The 17112-nt window shown below is 30.7% G+C and overlaps 1 protein-coding gene across 1 annotated transcript in view; it reads left to right on the top strand.

Annotated features, from left to right (window-relative positions):
* The window catches only part of Smp_136330 (lip-related protein (liprin) alpha), a gene marked incomplete at both ends in the record, with an annotated part of 60564 nt that overhangs the window by 15213 nt on the left and 28239 nt on the right, over window positions 1–17112 (top strand). The window contains 7 exons of the mRNA XM_018799315.1: window positions 45–158; window positions 2494–2670; window positions 5476–5973; window positions 7636–7990; window positions 9514–9626; window positions 11908–12168; window positions 13651–13824. Of these exons, the coding sequence (XP_018651116.1) occupies window positions 45–158; window positions 2494–2670; window positions 5476–5973; window positions 7636–7990; window positions 9514–9626; window positions 11908–12168; window positions 13651–13824 (1692 nt within the window). The remainder of the gene's footprint in view (window positions 1–44; window positions 159–2493; window positions 2671–5475; window positions 5974–7635; window positions 7991–9513; window positions 9627–11907; window positions 12169–13650; window positions 13825–17112) is intronic.

Genomic DNA, 17112 nt, shown 5'->3' with positions numbered 1-17112 from the left:
AAAAAGTTATTCAAATGATTCTTTATATTTGTCTTATTTTATAGGCATCTGAATTACTCGCTGCTCGAAGGCAAGTGATTGAACTCACAAGTCGATCAAGAGAAAGCTCGAATTCATTGAGTTTAGCACAAAGTGAATTAAATCGTGCTAATGACCAAGTAAATTACTCAAATGTCATTCAACTTTCATACTAAAAGTATAAACTCTTTAAATAAATTAGTCTGTTTATTCAATATCATAAAAATATGGCTTAAGGTAGTACATATGCAAGCTTTGATGTATTTTGAAATCCTTGACATCGACGACAGGAAATTATGAAAACCCTAAAAAATGATACTTACACTCATCGCACTAACTAGTGACCATGTAGATTCCATAGCTCAATGTATAACATTTTGACGTGTTTATTTATGGATATTAAGTTTGAGTCTTGGTGTAAAAATCAACAAGTAAATTCAGCTAACAAGTTTTAAATTGGATTATACTGTTATCCACTGTTCATTTGATGAAAATAAATTAGCTTCTCCAATAGCCGTTTATGTGTTTCCATACATAGTTTGCTTGCAATTCAGAGATTCAAGAAATAATTTTTGTTTTCAACTTTATCTGAGTTTAATTCAAGACTGCAATTAAAATCTGTTAATTTCGGTACTTACTACTTTCAGCTTACTTGGTGTAGACTATGTGATTATTGGATTATAGTTTTGTAATGGTTTCGTTTCAGAACTCAAAATCTCTGGACTATCATCTTTGGATTATCACTTCGTTTTATTAATCAATCCACCTTTAGGAGTTATAAGAAAGATGTTATTTGAACAATAACTATAGAAACGACACATTTTTTGCCAAAACTTACAAGATATGTTCATCAGTTTTTCAAAGGTTCTAATCTCAATGCACTTTTGAAAGTGTCTCACTAAGTGGTTTTTTTTCTCTAACATCTATGACGTTTATCAAATAAATATAACTTTCTTTTATATGATGAAATTGATTTGGAGGACCTAGGTAGCTCATGAATTTGTCAATCAAGTTTCGTTAACTGTGTTCTTGTAGTCAGCTTCACTTCAATCTAATAGTACATAGCAGGGTTCGCGAGATAAATAATAACTTGATTGAAGAGAATGAATAAGGATGAAGACATACTGCTTAGAGGACTCATTATACTTCACTCTATACAAATGACTCGTAAGGAAGTGTGAGATTGCATCTTATTGTCTACTATATTGGTGTAATTCTTGTAGGGGCTGGTACTACTTCGACACCACATAGATCATTCTAGAAGCTGGACGGACCAATCTATTCATTCTTCTCAATCCAGATTTTTATCCTATCACTTATTCACATATTAACCCTGGCTGTTTTTTATATGATCGTATGTGTGTTAATTACTTACACTATTCATCATGTGTATGTGATTTATTTTTGTTTGACTATAAATTTCGATTAACGATTGATTACTTTGAGTTGGTTTACCCACCTTCTCCACTGTGCATCGTTTCATTTCACTTTGCTTCCTGCTCATTGCTTCCCTGATTGTCTGTTTCGATCAACGATTGTATAATATATACGTATTTGAAATCCATTTCTGTATTTGACTTGTTTAATTCCGTTATTCACTAACGCGAGTCGATGAAAATATACGAGGGTTTGCGGCATGTATATATTTCGACAACAATCATCATAGGACCTAACTGGAGTCAGATACAAGGTCACAAAATTCTCATGCTTTGACTATGGACGATTGTTTGACTAAAATAAATAAAATCTGATCACTAAGAGCTTATTTAGTCCACCATATATTACAGACATTACTGGGGCTCAAAAATTAATCTTAGTGGTATTGACTCAGCGTCTTTACGTAATATCCGGTTATTTTGCTCCTTTAACCATCTAAAAAGTCTAATTTAAATTTATTCTTGTTCTAGGACAAAAAATATACTTTTTATGAAAGTCAACAGTTAGCATTGTTTCGTAAATCATTTTGGAGTCCGTGAAAAGACTGATATTAACTTTATGATATGTTTCTCAAAACCGAACTAAAATTTTTCTTATAACATTAACACCATTACAAACTGCAACATATTTTTGTAGATAGTTTGACAAAACAGCATGTTCGGAATAATAAACAAGATTTAGAAGTTATTAGTTCTCAATTTTAAAAATGTACGTAAAAGATATAACTGTTCGCCTTATTAGTGTTTTTACTCATTACACAATAAACAAATAATCAGCTATCTCTAAACTAAGACAGATTTGAGTGTTTATTTTACAGTTGAAACTAAACTGCAGATAATCATATTAACACTGCAACCATTTACCTGTTCGTCCTCTGAAACGTCTAAAGTTCATTCAGTTATTACTTGAAAAACCTTAGTTTTGCTGGATTCAAAATACACGAAATATTATTATTCTGTTCTAGGTTCGAAAGTTGATTTTTAGACAGATAGTTACTATTTAGGTTACATATGGTTACTTTTAACTAATTTTCTTTAGATTGAAAGGCTTACTCGTGAACTACGTGAATCTGAGCAGAGAAGAACTGATCAAGAATCACTAGCTACAAGTTTAGAACAAAGATATTTAGTTGCTCAGCGTGAATTAAATACAGCCCAAGATATGACTGATAAATTACGAGCTGAGTTAGCTTTCAAATCAACGCAACTTAAACAGGTAAAATTTCAAAGTTATTTACATTCTTTTTTTTGGAAATGGCTTTCATCTTTTAAAACTATCCGATTTCTTTACTGAGGACTTCCTTTATAGAACAGATGAATCCGCATTTAATATATGTAACGTATAACATGAAAGTTTATTTACTAATAAATAAATCAACAAATTTATGTATTTAGCTGTAGATGACTACAAATCATACGCTTCGTTCAAACAGCAGATGAACTAGGATGTCTTAAATGTGAAAAAATATAGATGAGATAATAATATGAAAAATAGACTCAAGAGTGCTTATTGAAGGACAGTTATCCTCATTAACACAGAGTTGATTGATTATACCCAATAAGATTGACTGATTATCAAACTAACTAATCTATAGTGAATTTATGAGTATCTAGAAAATTGATATAATCATGGTAAGCAAAGATGGATAGCGGCTGGCAGTGGAATCCAGAACGCGCGTTTCGTCCTATTTGGGACCTGTCAACTGGATGTACCTGCATCTCAGAATCGATGTTCACTCCGGGACTCGAACCCAATGCCGTTCGCCACAAATAATGGAAGGATACAAGTAAACAACACCAAGTGAATTTAAGCTTCGTCCCATTGTACAAGCAAGTGGATATCAGGACTCAGTAGCTAAGTGGATAACGTGATGGTGTTTGAAGTGAACGGTACTGAGTTCGAGTCCCAGAGTGAACATCAGCTCCGGGATGCAGGTAAATCCGACTGACGAGTCCCAGAACGGTGCAAATCGCGCGTCCTGGATTCCACTGCTAGCCACTATCCATCTTTGCTTATAAAATTTAAAACATAATTTGCTTGTTTCTGACATGCATATCAAAATACGATTAATAGACTAGTTTAAATCATATGCAGTATCTGTGTAATGAACAATCAGTTAACTATTGCTTAGTCAGTTGGATAGAGATAAAATTTCATGATTTTTTATTCAAATCCAGTGTTCATACATTTAAGATATCTTTCGTTACACAAATAACTTTCGTTGATAACATTTTGAATCAACTGGAAATTTGAATGAAAAGTTTAAACCTCTAGTATGTATTAAGCCATTGTGCACTATGAATCTCAGGTTAATAAGCTGGAACAGTATGTGGATGGGTAGAATAGGGATAGTCAAATACGTACATTCGTTAAAAAATTACAACTCCCTTTTTTGTTATGATTTATTCAAATAAACAGATTAAAAGGTTGACAAATATTTCGGGTGGCATAAATATGAATTTTAATAAATTTTAGTACGATCAATTAGAAAGCCCAATCTAATCATTGATGCAATCTTTACTTCATATTGTTTGATTAATGGTTGCTCTTCTTGCTATAAAATATAATTATCCGTTTAATTTGCATTACTTTGATCTGAACTGTTTGAAATATTTATTAAAGTAAATAATTTCACTTCTTAAGAAGCATTCCTTACTTTACTTACTCATTAAGGGTATCATCCCCATTTCTTTTTGATGATCTGGTGAATACCATCAATCAAACACGTTATTTTTTAGATTTCCTTTTATTGTCCTAAATTTTTCTCAAAATAAAGTTATATGAATGACTACTGAGAATAAAGAAACTAAATGGGGTGCTAGGGCTGTCATGAATGAAAGATTGCATAAACTGCTTTACGATGAACAGTTCAGGTTTGGACCGGTGAATTGCAGGGTTCGTAATTTTTGTTTTTAAACTGATCGTTTGACTACATCAGATTATTTCAAAAGATAATTTTGGTGAGACATTGTGATCAGAATTAATAAAATATTCCGGAAATGGGCTGTTGATTTATTCTGTTACCCTATTGTAACGCATACCAATAAAATACCACGGAGTAGTACAGAAAATTTGGATATGAACTTTCTCAGTTTAACTAATTGTTGGCTAACCCAATGACAGATGATTAAATATACAAATAAACGGTGAGCATAAACATGAAATCATGTAGTGAATACCGAATCTGATTTACCTGATAAGAAATGTAATAATAACAAGCCTTCTGTCGCTAAGATAGGCATCTATAAACTAATAAGAATTTGTAGGTATCAATGTCAAGTTTGGACTTGATAGTTTAAAATAAATTAAGTATTGAGTAAAAAGCTATTAAATCAGACATCGAAAGGACGGATAGCAAATGGAAACATCTGGAAAGGATTGCCCAGGACAGAGTACGATGGAGGATGCTGATAAGCGGCCTATGTTTCCCCACAAGGGGTAACGGGCGTAATTAATGAAGGCATATCACAAAAATGTATTTACTAATAATAAGGATTTATTTCATTTATTGAAGTTGCTTTTTTAAAACTTGGATTCGAAGTAAAGATACGCCTTAAAATCTTAACTATTAAAATAATAATTATTTTGTAAAAATAGCCATTACTTTGTCTCATTCGTGAATCGCATAAATATCAGTTGTTCCACATATGTTTAGGACCTTTAGTGGATTAAATTTGTTCTTCCTGAAGTTGGATTGAATATTTTATTCTTTCTAATGAATAGTTACCACAACATCTAAAGATTGACACATATAAAATCTCGATTTTGTCAATTTTATTTTTCTGTCTGGCGTTGATGCGATTGGTGTTCTTACACTGATCGGTTTATGACTTTAATGGAATTTTGTTTTTATTTGACAATGTTTTTTTTCTTTTTTTCGATTCAAATGCTGTAGTTACATGTAAATGCTAGACTGAAATTCATGTTACGAAATTCCGATATTTGACTTAGGTTGTGACAGTGTTATATAATCACGAACTGATCGTTCATTTCATTTCTACTAATTTTTTTTCTATCCAGCAAGAAGAAAAAGTTCGGACACTACAAATTAAATTAGATACAGTGGAAGACGATCTGTTGCAGAGTAGATCATTATCAAATCATTTCTTGACTAAATCTTTAAAAACTAAATACATTAATGATGAAGTTGACATTGATGATGATGAAGATGAGGATGAGGATGATATTAATGCTGGAACCGAATACAATGAAGAAAATGCTTGCTCTGATGAAAGTAATCCTGAATTATTAAATAAACAAATATCCGAAGGGGAATTGGAACAAGAGAATGATTCAATCACTGACCTTGAGAATAAACGTATCCGAAAAATTAAATCTATTAGATCAGCATTAAAAAGAAATCATTATTCTCGACGTATCATTCAACAAGAATGGAATTCTTATGAAGATCATGTGAAAGAATTAACAGATGAAATAGAAGAAGTTAGACAAGAATTAACGCGTGCAAAAGAAAGAGAAATTATCAATGAAGAACACATAACTCGTTTATCGGGAACAGTAAGTTAACCATTGTGATTACTCAAAATACATGTAAATTTCTACTGAACTATTTAACTTTGTGATAGAATATTGTGTTTCATCTTCTTCAATTTTCGATTAAATTTAACTTAGTAAAATATGTATATTTTAACTAATTAATCCAATCTGGTTAAATGTAAAGTAGTAATATTTATAAGGTTATTATTAGTTATGCATTCCTAAAAATATACTCTTATCAACGATGTTATATGACGAAATGTGACAAAGCAGTGAATGTTTAATTTGCAGGACAGTTAATATAGCACAATATGAAGTTGTAATGGATTTATTTACAAATGTAATTTAATACAAAATCTAAATATATAGATCATTCGGACTAGGTTTTTTATAGAAAACTGTGAATTAAACGAAATAACATTGGTTACCATTTAGTGTTAATTTGTGTTGAAATCATTGGTATCTTATCATTAGTTCTATGTAGATAAGTACTCGTATGATTATTTTGCAGAAATAATTTATCTGTTTATTCTGTTTAGTGTATTTCAGTAGTTTTGATATGTTGGATTATATTTAATACATAAATTAAAGGGGAATATTCAACACATTTTTTAATCCTATGATTTACAATCTTATAAGCATTAAATGGATATTAACAGCTGTCGTTTTTTTTTTTGAGGATGGTTTTTAAGATGTTTCAGTATACTACAAAGTAATTATTGGTCTCCTTCCAAACTTTTGGTTCAGTTTTTATTATTTTAAATAGTTAACAGAGCATCATCTTTTAGAACTGATTAGCTGATTTCTGAATTAATTTTAATAAAATGCTTAAAGGCTATTCTTCCAACATTGTCGTCTTTCCTAGAATGGACGTTTATAATTGAACCATAGGAATGAGGCTATTCAATCTAAGGAATCGAAGCTGAATCCATAAAAAATGACAACTCAAAGTAATAATTAATGACCTAGAGTTCCTGTTTAGGCATCAACATTGAGATTTGGTTATAAGAAGAAGCCTGCTTCCTGAACTCCAAAAATGTAATGATCTCATGGTTTGATCCAGGTGGTGATTGAACATATGAGCTACGTTAACGCATCTTAGGGAAAAGCGTTTGATGAACTATCAGATTTAGGGGATAAATCCACATAGATTAAAAAATTTCAATTTTTGGTACATTATAATTCACTTTTACACGATAGGACATTGATTGGGTTAATAGCATTTAACTTTTCATTGAATATTAAAATCCAGACTAAAAAGATTCCCACCTTTTCACTGAGACAAACGCTGGAATACATATTTTCTTGATATGTTTTTGACGAATTGTCTTATTTTCTAAGGAACTCGGGATATTTGAAATCGTTAATCTCTAATGTATACAATGAGTGTAATTATTTGCAATTCTTTTCTTCAAATCATTTTACATTAGTGCCTAAAAATACAATTTTATCAAATGTAGGGAGTAACAGTTGAATTCATGAATCGATCATAGCCAAACCACCATTAAGAAACCTGGAAGCACTGAACGGTCGTTTCATCCTAGTGTGAGACTCTCTAGCAGTGGTAAAGAAAACGGTATAGAAAAAACTAATAGGAAACCTAGTTCTTGACATTATTCTAATTATTAATTGATATAAAAGTTAGTAGTTAGAATTGCATATCTATCTTATTTATATTTAAAGGTTGATAAATTATTGCAAGAATCTAATGAACGTTTACAAAATCATTTACAAGAAAGAATGTCAGCTTTAGAACAAAAACAAAATTTAAGTAATCAAGTTGAACAAATAAAGAGAGCATTAGAAACAGCAATAAGAGAACGGGAAGCAAATATAACAGAATCAATGTTATTAAGACAGAAATTGTCTGAATTAGCAGCAGCTTTTCGTTATTCACAAGCTCAACTTGCAATTGCACATACATCAACTTCTGCAGCTCAGGCTACTATTATGGCATTAGCTAAAGCATCAGCTGAGAAAGTTAACATGGAACGACTGCAACAACAGCATAATACAGACATTTCTTTACAAAATTCAGGTAAAATATAGTGTAAAGATGTATTTTCTAAAATAATATCAATGATATATATGTGAAGTTTACTTTAATTGACTGAGTTAAATATACATTCCGAAAAGTATTTCCACAACATGCATTCAACAACTGATGTGGTTGTTTAAGAATAATATCAGCAGTTTCAGTAAAAAAAATAAACAATCATAAGCTGAATCACACTTCTAAGCTTAAGTTCAATCATAATTCGTGCTGCTTGGTTAGGAAACGTTAGCAAAATAATTCACTTGGCATTGTCCACTTGAATCTTCCTATTGACGTTTATGACTGCGATTGATCAGTCTCTTATTGACATATGTAGCAGTTGATGAGGTCATGAATCTTCACCGACTGAGATGGTTGGGCCACGTGTTACGTATGCCTAAACACTGATTACCACGACGAGCAATGCTGACTAATATCAGGGATGGTTGGAAGAGAGTTAGGGGCAGTCAAACCAAAGCTTGACATCAGTGCTTGAAGTCACTAACCTCTAGTTTGAGCCATGTTGGTAGATGGAGACTTCATGGTTGGGGTCCGCGTGCCTGTTGTAACCAATGGTTGGAGACTGTGTGACATGGCTCAGAATATATATATATATATATATATATATATATATATATATATGGTGTCGAGCCATGATGAAAAACTAATTGAAATGAAATCCTCATTTATACAAATATGATATATAAAATGGATATCGAAAGAGCGCCATGATGCAGAATAGCAATTCGTATGTCTGCCTACGGAAAATGTTGACTTCTTTTCAGAAATTTAAAACAACTAGTCCCTTTGATAAGTTTTGATAATGCAATGAGAAGACGAAGTTTATCAGAATGTCTTAACAAGTATATGTGTGATCAGATTGTTTGAAATGTATGGCGCGAACATATCACATAATTCTGATAAACTTCGTCTTCTCTTTGCATTATCGAAATAGGTTGAGTCGAAGTCTTAGCTAATTCGGAAATATAGAAGCGTGTGTGTAGACAAATCTATTATAAGTATATGATTTACTGAAATAAACAGAATACACAGAATTCAAGCATACAATGTTTTATTATCTCTTAACTCCTTTAACCAGTTTTGAATAAATAAGGAAAAATTAACTACCTACTGCAATTGAGTTCATGTTGATCTTGATTGATGACCTTCATTGTCAACGATATTTTACTTTCTGTTTCAATGTAGTATTTATTGAACTTATTTTCTCAAGTTTTGACCCACTTATTTTCCAATATTAAATCACGCTATTTTTATTCAACTTATCAAGAGAATTACACCTATCATCTTGCTATCAATTTGTACTTTTTAATTCATTTATTATGTATAGTTTTCGTTTATTATGATTAGTTGTGTACCTTACTTCCTTGTTGTTATCGACTTTATTGTATGTATTAAACTAACGCTTGATAATCTAGTTACCAATGATATTGTTCGCTTATAAGTTGTCCTATAATTTCATTTCTATATAATTTAATTTCAATATTTATTCTTTATTTTTATTATAGTATGTCCTTCAAGTGTAGTGGAAAAATATGAAACTGAGCAAAGTAGTCCAATAGATTTCATTTCAAGATTGATCACTAATACCTGGATCCATTCACAAGCTAATAATAATTCGGTAGGTGTTTAGCTGTCCAAGTTATTTTAATATATAGGTAAAATAATGATATAGGCTTTACAATATATATCTATAATGATCGGAAATTAGTGTATACACTTATTATTTATACATGTAGTCAGTTATCAGCAAGATAAATTTATTGACTCAAGCATAACCATGACTCCTTTTGAATTAAAACAGACTTTATCTAGCCTAAATGATACAAATTAGAGAGAACATATTTGAAATGTATACAAGCATGTGAAAGAGAATGACCATATAAAATGAATTGACAAATTTTGTAAAACTAATCAGCTTGAGTAACGTAATAATTCCTAAACACCCTATGATTTAATTGATTACCCTAGAAAAGACTAATTACAATTTACAGGCTGGTAGAGGATATTTTGCAGTTTTTACTTTTGGAAAAATGTAGATTTTTTACAAGACGTCTGATGGACTAAAATGTCCTGGGTAAATATTTGGATTGTAAGAAATATTCTTGCGTTTTATGTCAATTTAATAAATCTACCTTATAGAGAAGGAGTTAAAGACTTTTATAATCAATTCAAAAAGGGCATTTTCTGAAAAGAAAATGTCTTGTTGATGTTTCTGCTAATACAAACCAACGATATTTGTCAAACTTAGATCAAACTGTAGGTTTGTGTGATTCGCACTCATATTCCTACTCCAACAAAGCCTCCTGTAGTGTTTTTCTGATAGCAAACCAATTGGAGCTAATTTGTGACAGTAATCATGCACTTGTGTCTTCACAGTCTTAAGCGAAAATGTTTTTTTCAATCGATTTAGAGCTCTGAGTTATACAGATACAGTATAAGATTTTTAAAATATAGCATTGGTACATATAATCTAATTTCTTTACATAAGTAAAATAATCCTAGTCAAGTCTTCAAATACATCTAAAAGCATCTTCGTGAAGCCTTCAATTAATATGGAAGCGTATGTGTATAACCTATCCTGCAAAATAATTCAAATAGATTCTTCCAGAACGCACCAAATAGTAATAAACACAAGTGATAATTAAAATAAATAATGTTTATGAGCAAAGATGGATGGCGGCTAGAAGTGGGAACCAGGAGGCGCGTTTCTCAATTTTTGGACCCACCAACTGGATGTAATTTCACTCGAGTTAATGTTCACTTCGGCACTCGAACCCAGTACCGTTCGTATCAAACACCATCACGTTATCCACTTAGCTACTGAGTCCTGATAGCCACTGGCTTGTGCAATGTGGTGGAGTTTTAATTTATTTTGTATTATGATTTAAGACAATATCGAAGCGATCCGTAGAGGATGCACATATGTCAATAAGAGACTGATCAATTGCAGTTATAAACATCAATGGGATGATTCAAACAAACAATACAAAATGAAAATAACGTTTAGTTATAGACTTGCAATTATACAACATGTCATCATAAAAAGTAAGTTGTTTATTGAGATGTCAAAACGAATCTAAATTCAAAAAGGAAGATAAATCGTAGTTCCCACAAACATGCTTCCTGCATATTTAACGGTCTTTTTGACGATAAAAACACGACATTTGCTAATAGCATAAAAATATTAGAAACCGAAAAAGTGTTGGTGTTTTTAGTTTTCCAGAATTAGATGTCATTGACAGTCACAAACTGACTGAGGTTGGATATGTGAACTGATAGATTCCGACTCATTGATTTAAAGAAAATAAGTTCGAAACAAGACTGTAAGATGTTTTAGTATTTCTTATGCGGTGTTTTCCATGTGCACTGGTGAAAGTCCTACATAGCTATGTTAAACAGATATTTAATTTCTCCTAGTTTTCAATGGTTATTCAAGGAATATAGTCTACCAAAAGAAAACTAAAGTGGAATCAAAATTATATTCAAAAACTACTCAACTAAGGAAATAATAAGTATACTTTAGGTTTAAGCAACCGTAGACGTTCGTATCACCAAGAAATATACATCATTTTGTAGTGACAGGTCATCTTGTTGGAAAATACATAAAACTATGAAAATAATGTCCATTTTTACAGATGAATTCTTTTGTTCACCTAACATTAGTGGATTGATTTTCGTGTTATCAGAGAACAATAATACATATTTCTTGGGATTTACAGATTATACATACAAACGATCAATTGATTATTGATCTTTAAAATTGTTTTTTTTCTTACATCTCAATCCATAAGGATCAACCAATAGAAATGAATCTTGATGGTGAATTAAACAATATTCAATCACTTCCTAATACTAATAATGATAATAATAACAATAATAATATGGTTACACTTTACCAGTCAAATGAATTGCAGGAAATGTTAACTCGACAAAATCTAATGAATTTCAATGATCCATCTTTACAGTTAAATCATGATACTGTTAATCAATTGTCCCTAAATGATGTATTCAATTTTATGAAAATGAAACAACTACCAAACGCTACATCTCAGCATAATATTCAAGAAAGTGCGACTGACTCAACTACAGATCCACAATCTTTAGCGTACATGTTAAAAAATCAATTGGATGCTATCAACAATGAGATAAAATTAATTCAAGTAAGTATAGAAAAATTATGTAAACGATATGTATTTAAATTCTAAAAGTATACAATGTGAAAGAAATACACATGGAAAAGTAACACAATATTTAAAAGAACTTGATTTTCAAAAAGTTGACAACATGTTAGAATTCCACTTTACTTAATTCAGTTTGAGATAGTAGAAACTGTCGTTGACTCCACTTGAATATCTGGGCTACCTGTTTCTGCCATCTAGATATTTCAACAAGGTACCTATTTTTTGTGTTTTAACAGATCATTATGTCAATTAATTGCACAGCCTATTCAGGTGCGTTTGTGAAAAGTCCATGATCTTTTGCTGTATAAATAAATAATGTATTTGTAATATCCCAATGAGTAGAAGTCGGGAAAAAGCACAATCAGAGACATTGTGGTTGCTGGCAATATACATCGAAAAGAATGTTCATTGTTCAGATTTCGATTCCTGAACTGCTAAGATCTAATTGGTGATCACTCAATATTTATCGTCAGGATCAATCGATAAATAAGAAACGAAAACTTGTTGAAATACTTCGCGCTGAGAATTCTATATTGAAACAAAAATATAATATTGAATAAAGCTAACAGTAATAATAATAATAATAATAATAGTAATAGCCAAAAGCCTGATACATAAATATGTACTCTTTACATAAAATGGAAAAATAGCCTAAAAAGAAATATAAAACATGGTATTAATACTTATGAGGGATTTAAATGTTAATGAGAAAATGTTCTCAAATTATTTATTTGTTTTAATAAATGCATTTTCCAAAACATCGTATAAAACCTGCTTACCCATGGCCATACAGAAAAATACAGGTCTCACAATCTGCATGAAACAGCTAGACTGCTGACAGTTAACAATTCGAAATCCAATCTTGATTATCTGAATAATTTTCAAATATCATAAAATAGAGTAAAACTGTCACGTTAGTAAGCACATTTAAAAAGTACACCTATTATTTATCAGAGAAGACTTTATTTGGTAAACTGAATGTACTATGACACAACAGTTCAAATTCTAATCGAACCTCATCTGTAATAATTCTTAAATAGAAAAATAAGTACATAACTATATTGCTCATGGTTAATTATCATCTAAATCTGGTACACGAAAGTGTTAGGCATCAGTTTAAATGTTCATATTTAAATCATCTAATAAGTTTTTTATAGTCACACCCAGAATAAGACCGACATATACTTATGCTTGGCAACTTGTTAATTTGTTTATTATATTCTAAAATTAACATTTTTTAAAACAACTTTCTATTCCTGTGGGACAAGATATACTAAGCTCTTACTTTCAATGAGGATACGAGAAAGATGAGTGGAAGAGATTAGGAGTTCCGTCTTCAAACATTAAATCAAGAATAAACACTTAACTAAACTACAAGTCGGTTTTAAGACTGCTTACAGAATCTGTCTAAATATATCATGATTTCTTTGTATCCAACTTTTTACTACCTCATTTTTTTAGCACGAGAAAGCAACTACAGAAATGTTAGCTGATGAATTAAAGGGACGATTTGGTACGACGGATATAAATGTTCATAATATCAATAATGAATTTAAGACAAAGAATCAGTATGCTGATAGTCGACCTATTGGAAATGATGGTAATAATAATAATCAAGCGGATCGAAATGGCAATGTAAGTAGTATTTGTATCATTGTTGAAAACAACAGTATACAATCTAAGCATTTGACATATCCAGTATATCCTGTTCTCAGTGTTTATCAAGTCGAAGGAAGAGCCGTCGTAAATTATCTACCACGTTTGTTTGCTGTCTTATTAACTAACTAAACTTGACAACTGATAAATAATGTGTTACTTTTTGTTATTTGAACTCTTTTTAAGTCATTATTTTATCATTTGGTATGCTGTTGTACCTGTGCTTTACTGATAAATAACATTGAAACTCATTCTAAGGCACTTTATATCTAAGAACAGTTAATTTAGTTTAAACCCTGTGTAGATAGAGTACAATTTAACATATATAAAAAATACAAATACTATGGCAACATTTATCTAGAGAGCCTATATGGCATCAGAATATAACTAAATCAGACCTGAATTCAAACATTTTGGTTATACAAGTACTTATGGCAAGAGTGATTATGAAACTGGATAAATGCAAATAGATCAATAACATTTAGGGGCATCTTGCTAAACCATAACTAGCACTCCATTACATGAATTAAACAAATTTAAATTTACGAAGATGAATATCTGACAATTTTACATCTATTTTACCACGATTATTAAACTACATATATCACTTTGCCATATGAATGTAACATGAAAAAACATAATTAATTATTATCTAACTAGTGATGAGTATATAAAATGGATGAGGAAATAGTTGATCATTAAGTAAACAGTCTGTTTTTATCTCTGATTAGAAAATGGATCTTTTGATCATTTCAAGGTATATATATAATCACATATTTTTTTTACGCTGACACAGCTTACCACAAATATGTATGTCTTACCATATTTGTAAGTAAATTAAAAATTAAATTTCCCGATAGTTGAAATTTCCAGTTAACATTATTTTAGTGAGACTTACAAAGTTGAGCATGGGAAAATAGAAGTAAACTTCATTTCACTAATTATTGACATATTGATTCTAAGCAATTACCATATAGAATACAAGTAAACACTAAGAAGTTTATAGAGTACTAGATAAAATCGAATTATTCACTGAGTGCTTATTTTAGCTGAATAGTATTTAATTGCTTAGCTGAACATTAAAACCGATTTAGTTTGATCATTTATTCTTTTCAATATAAATACAAATCATATTCGCTGAAAAATTCTCATCATATTAAAACACAATTATATGAACGAAGAATATTCTTTTCAATAATTTCTCATCAGGTTATACAATTATAAATCCAAATTAATAATCCATAAAAAGAAATTGGCCAAGTTTAAGGCAGAGTACATCATTTAAGAAACTGTAACATGTAAATCAAGGAGTGTTGTTTGTGATATAAAATAAAATCGAATCGTTAATGTTGGAGATGACTAATATGAAGTATTAACTTGAATCAGTTTATTAGTGAAATAAAATCGTAAGATAAATGATCAGAATAAATATAGTTGACATGCGTTGAGAGAGGATAATGGGATTACACATCAGAAATCACGTAATATGTAGAGTAATGTGAATTAGGTCAGACATAGTAAATAGGGGTGGATGCTGAATAAATTCCTCTAAAAGGTTAGCAAGTGTGATGATAATAATAATAGTAATAATAATAATGACTGGTAAGATGTATAGATAAAATAAGTTTATGATATAAAAATGAACATTATTCAAATTAATGTCACCATATCATAAAATTGATTATTAACAAGTTGACCCTGAAGTTGGCCAGGGTAAAAGGAGCGGCTGGACATAATTCTTTTGGATGCAAAGCTCTGGCTTTTTTATCCAAATAGCAATTGCCTCAGCCGTCTGCAGGATTCTCAGTCTGACGGAATTAGGTAGACTGCTGTTAACACGATATATTATTGTGAAAGATTGCTCCATGTTGTCTCTATGTCCCGTCTGAACTAAATGGGCTTAAATGGAGCGGTTAACCGTTTTGACTACACCTTTGCTTAACCACACTGGGAGGTGCTTACGAGCCCGAATATGCAAATTCCTAGAACATCTGCCTATATAACTTGTCCCACAGGAGCAGTTGAATTGATAGATACAGAAAGAAGTGGCTAGTCTAGGCAATTTAACTTTCAACATCGGTGTGATCATTGGACGTGTGGAAAACATTAGTTGTAGTTTACCTGCATTAAAAGTCCTTTGGATTGATATTCGTAGCTTCAGTCTTAGCATTTCATTAGTCATTATTATTATTATTATTATTATTATCACACTTGCTAACCTTTTAGAGAAATTTATTCAGCATCCACCCCTATCTATTATATCTGACCTAATTCATATTATTCTACATATTACGTAATTTCTGATTTGTAATCCCATCGTTCTATCTCACCCCCATGTCAACTATATTTATTCTGTTCATATAATTGTGTTGTAACAAATTATATTACAAATTTTAAATCATAAAAACAGTTACTATTTATTTCCTAAGAATATATGAATTACAAATAAACTTTGAAAACATCAATTAATTAAAAATCTATTTATTTTATACTTGTTATGGATAACATTCAACATGAAATAGTATGTCATATAGGTTTAGTAATATTGATTTAAATTGTCTTGCATTATATGAATGATTCAACAAGTACTCCATACACTATTAGTTTATACATTTTAACGTATTTGTAATGAATTCAAAATACTTAATATATTGACTTTATTTAATCATCAATAAATGGAATCAGTTTTAATTTAATGGTTATGACAAGTTGTAATAAGTTCAACTATCAGTGTGATCAGTATAGACGAGAAGATTTAAAAAACTGAACTAAAAACATTTAAACTGCTTTTATCATATTGTTATTTTTATGTAGTCAAATATTCTGAAAGCACTGGACGACTGTTTCGTCCTAGTTAGAGTGGTCCAGCTTAGATCGATTCATGAATTTAACTGTTAAAATCACTACAATCTCCATAAATCCCCAGTATTACTTGATTTGGTTTAGAATAAATGAAGTTGTTTAAGGTTGTTGGAAATTAAATTTTATTTAAAATACATATTTTAGATTACGGAGTTTTGTAGAAATCTTCCTAAATTATAAATGATTATAAACAACCGTTTCATTTAGCGGAGAACTCCAAGGCAATACTCTCTTCGAAGCCTATCAGACATGGAATCCTGAATTGCCAGGTTCTAAACAAAAAATGATTATCAGAAGGGGGTTTTGTGGAGATTTTAGTAATTTTATAGAGTTGAGATCATCAGTCGGTTGAAGATAAACCACCATGGAGAACCTGGAAGCACAGGACGGCCGTTTCGTCCTATT

This window comes from Schistosoma mansoni, chromosome 3, assembly GCF_000237925.1.
Source record: "Schistosoma mansoni strain Puerto Rico chromosome 3, complete genome".
In the NCBI taxonomy this organism is placed as follows: domain Eukaryota; kingdom Metazoa; phylum Platyhelminthes; class Trematoda; order Strigeidida; family Schistosomatidae; genus Schistosoma; species Schistosoma mansoni.
Note: the sequence above shows the minus strand (reverse complement) of the source record. Positions and strands in the feature narration are given on the sequence as shown.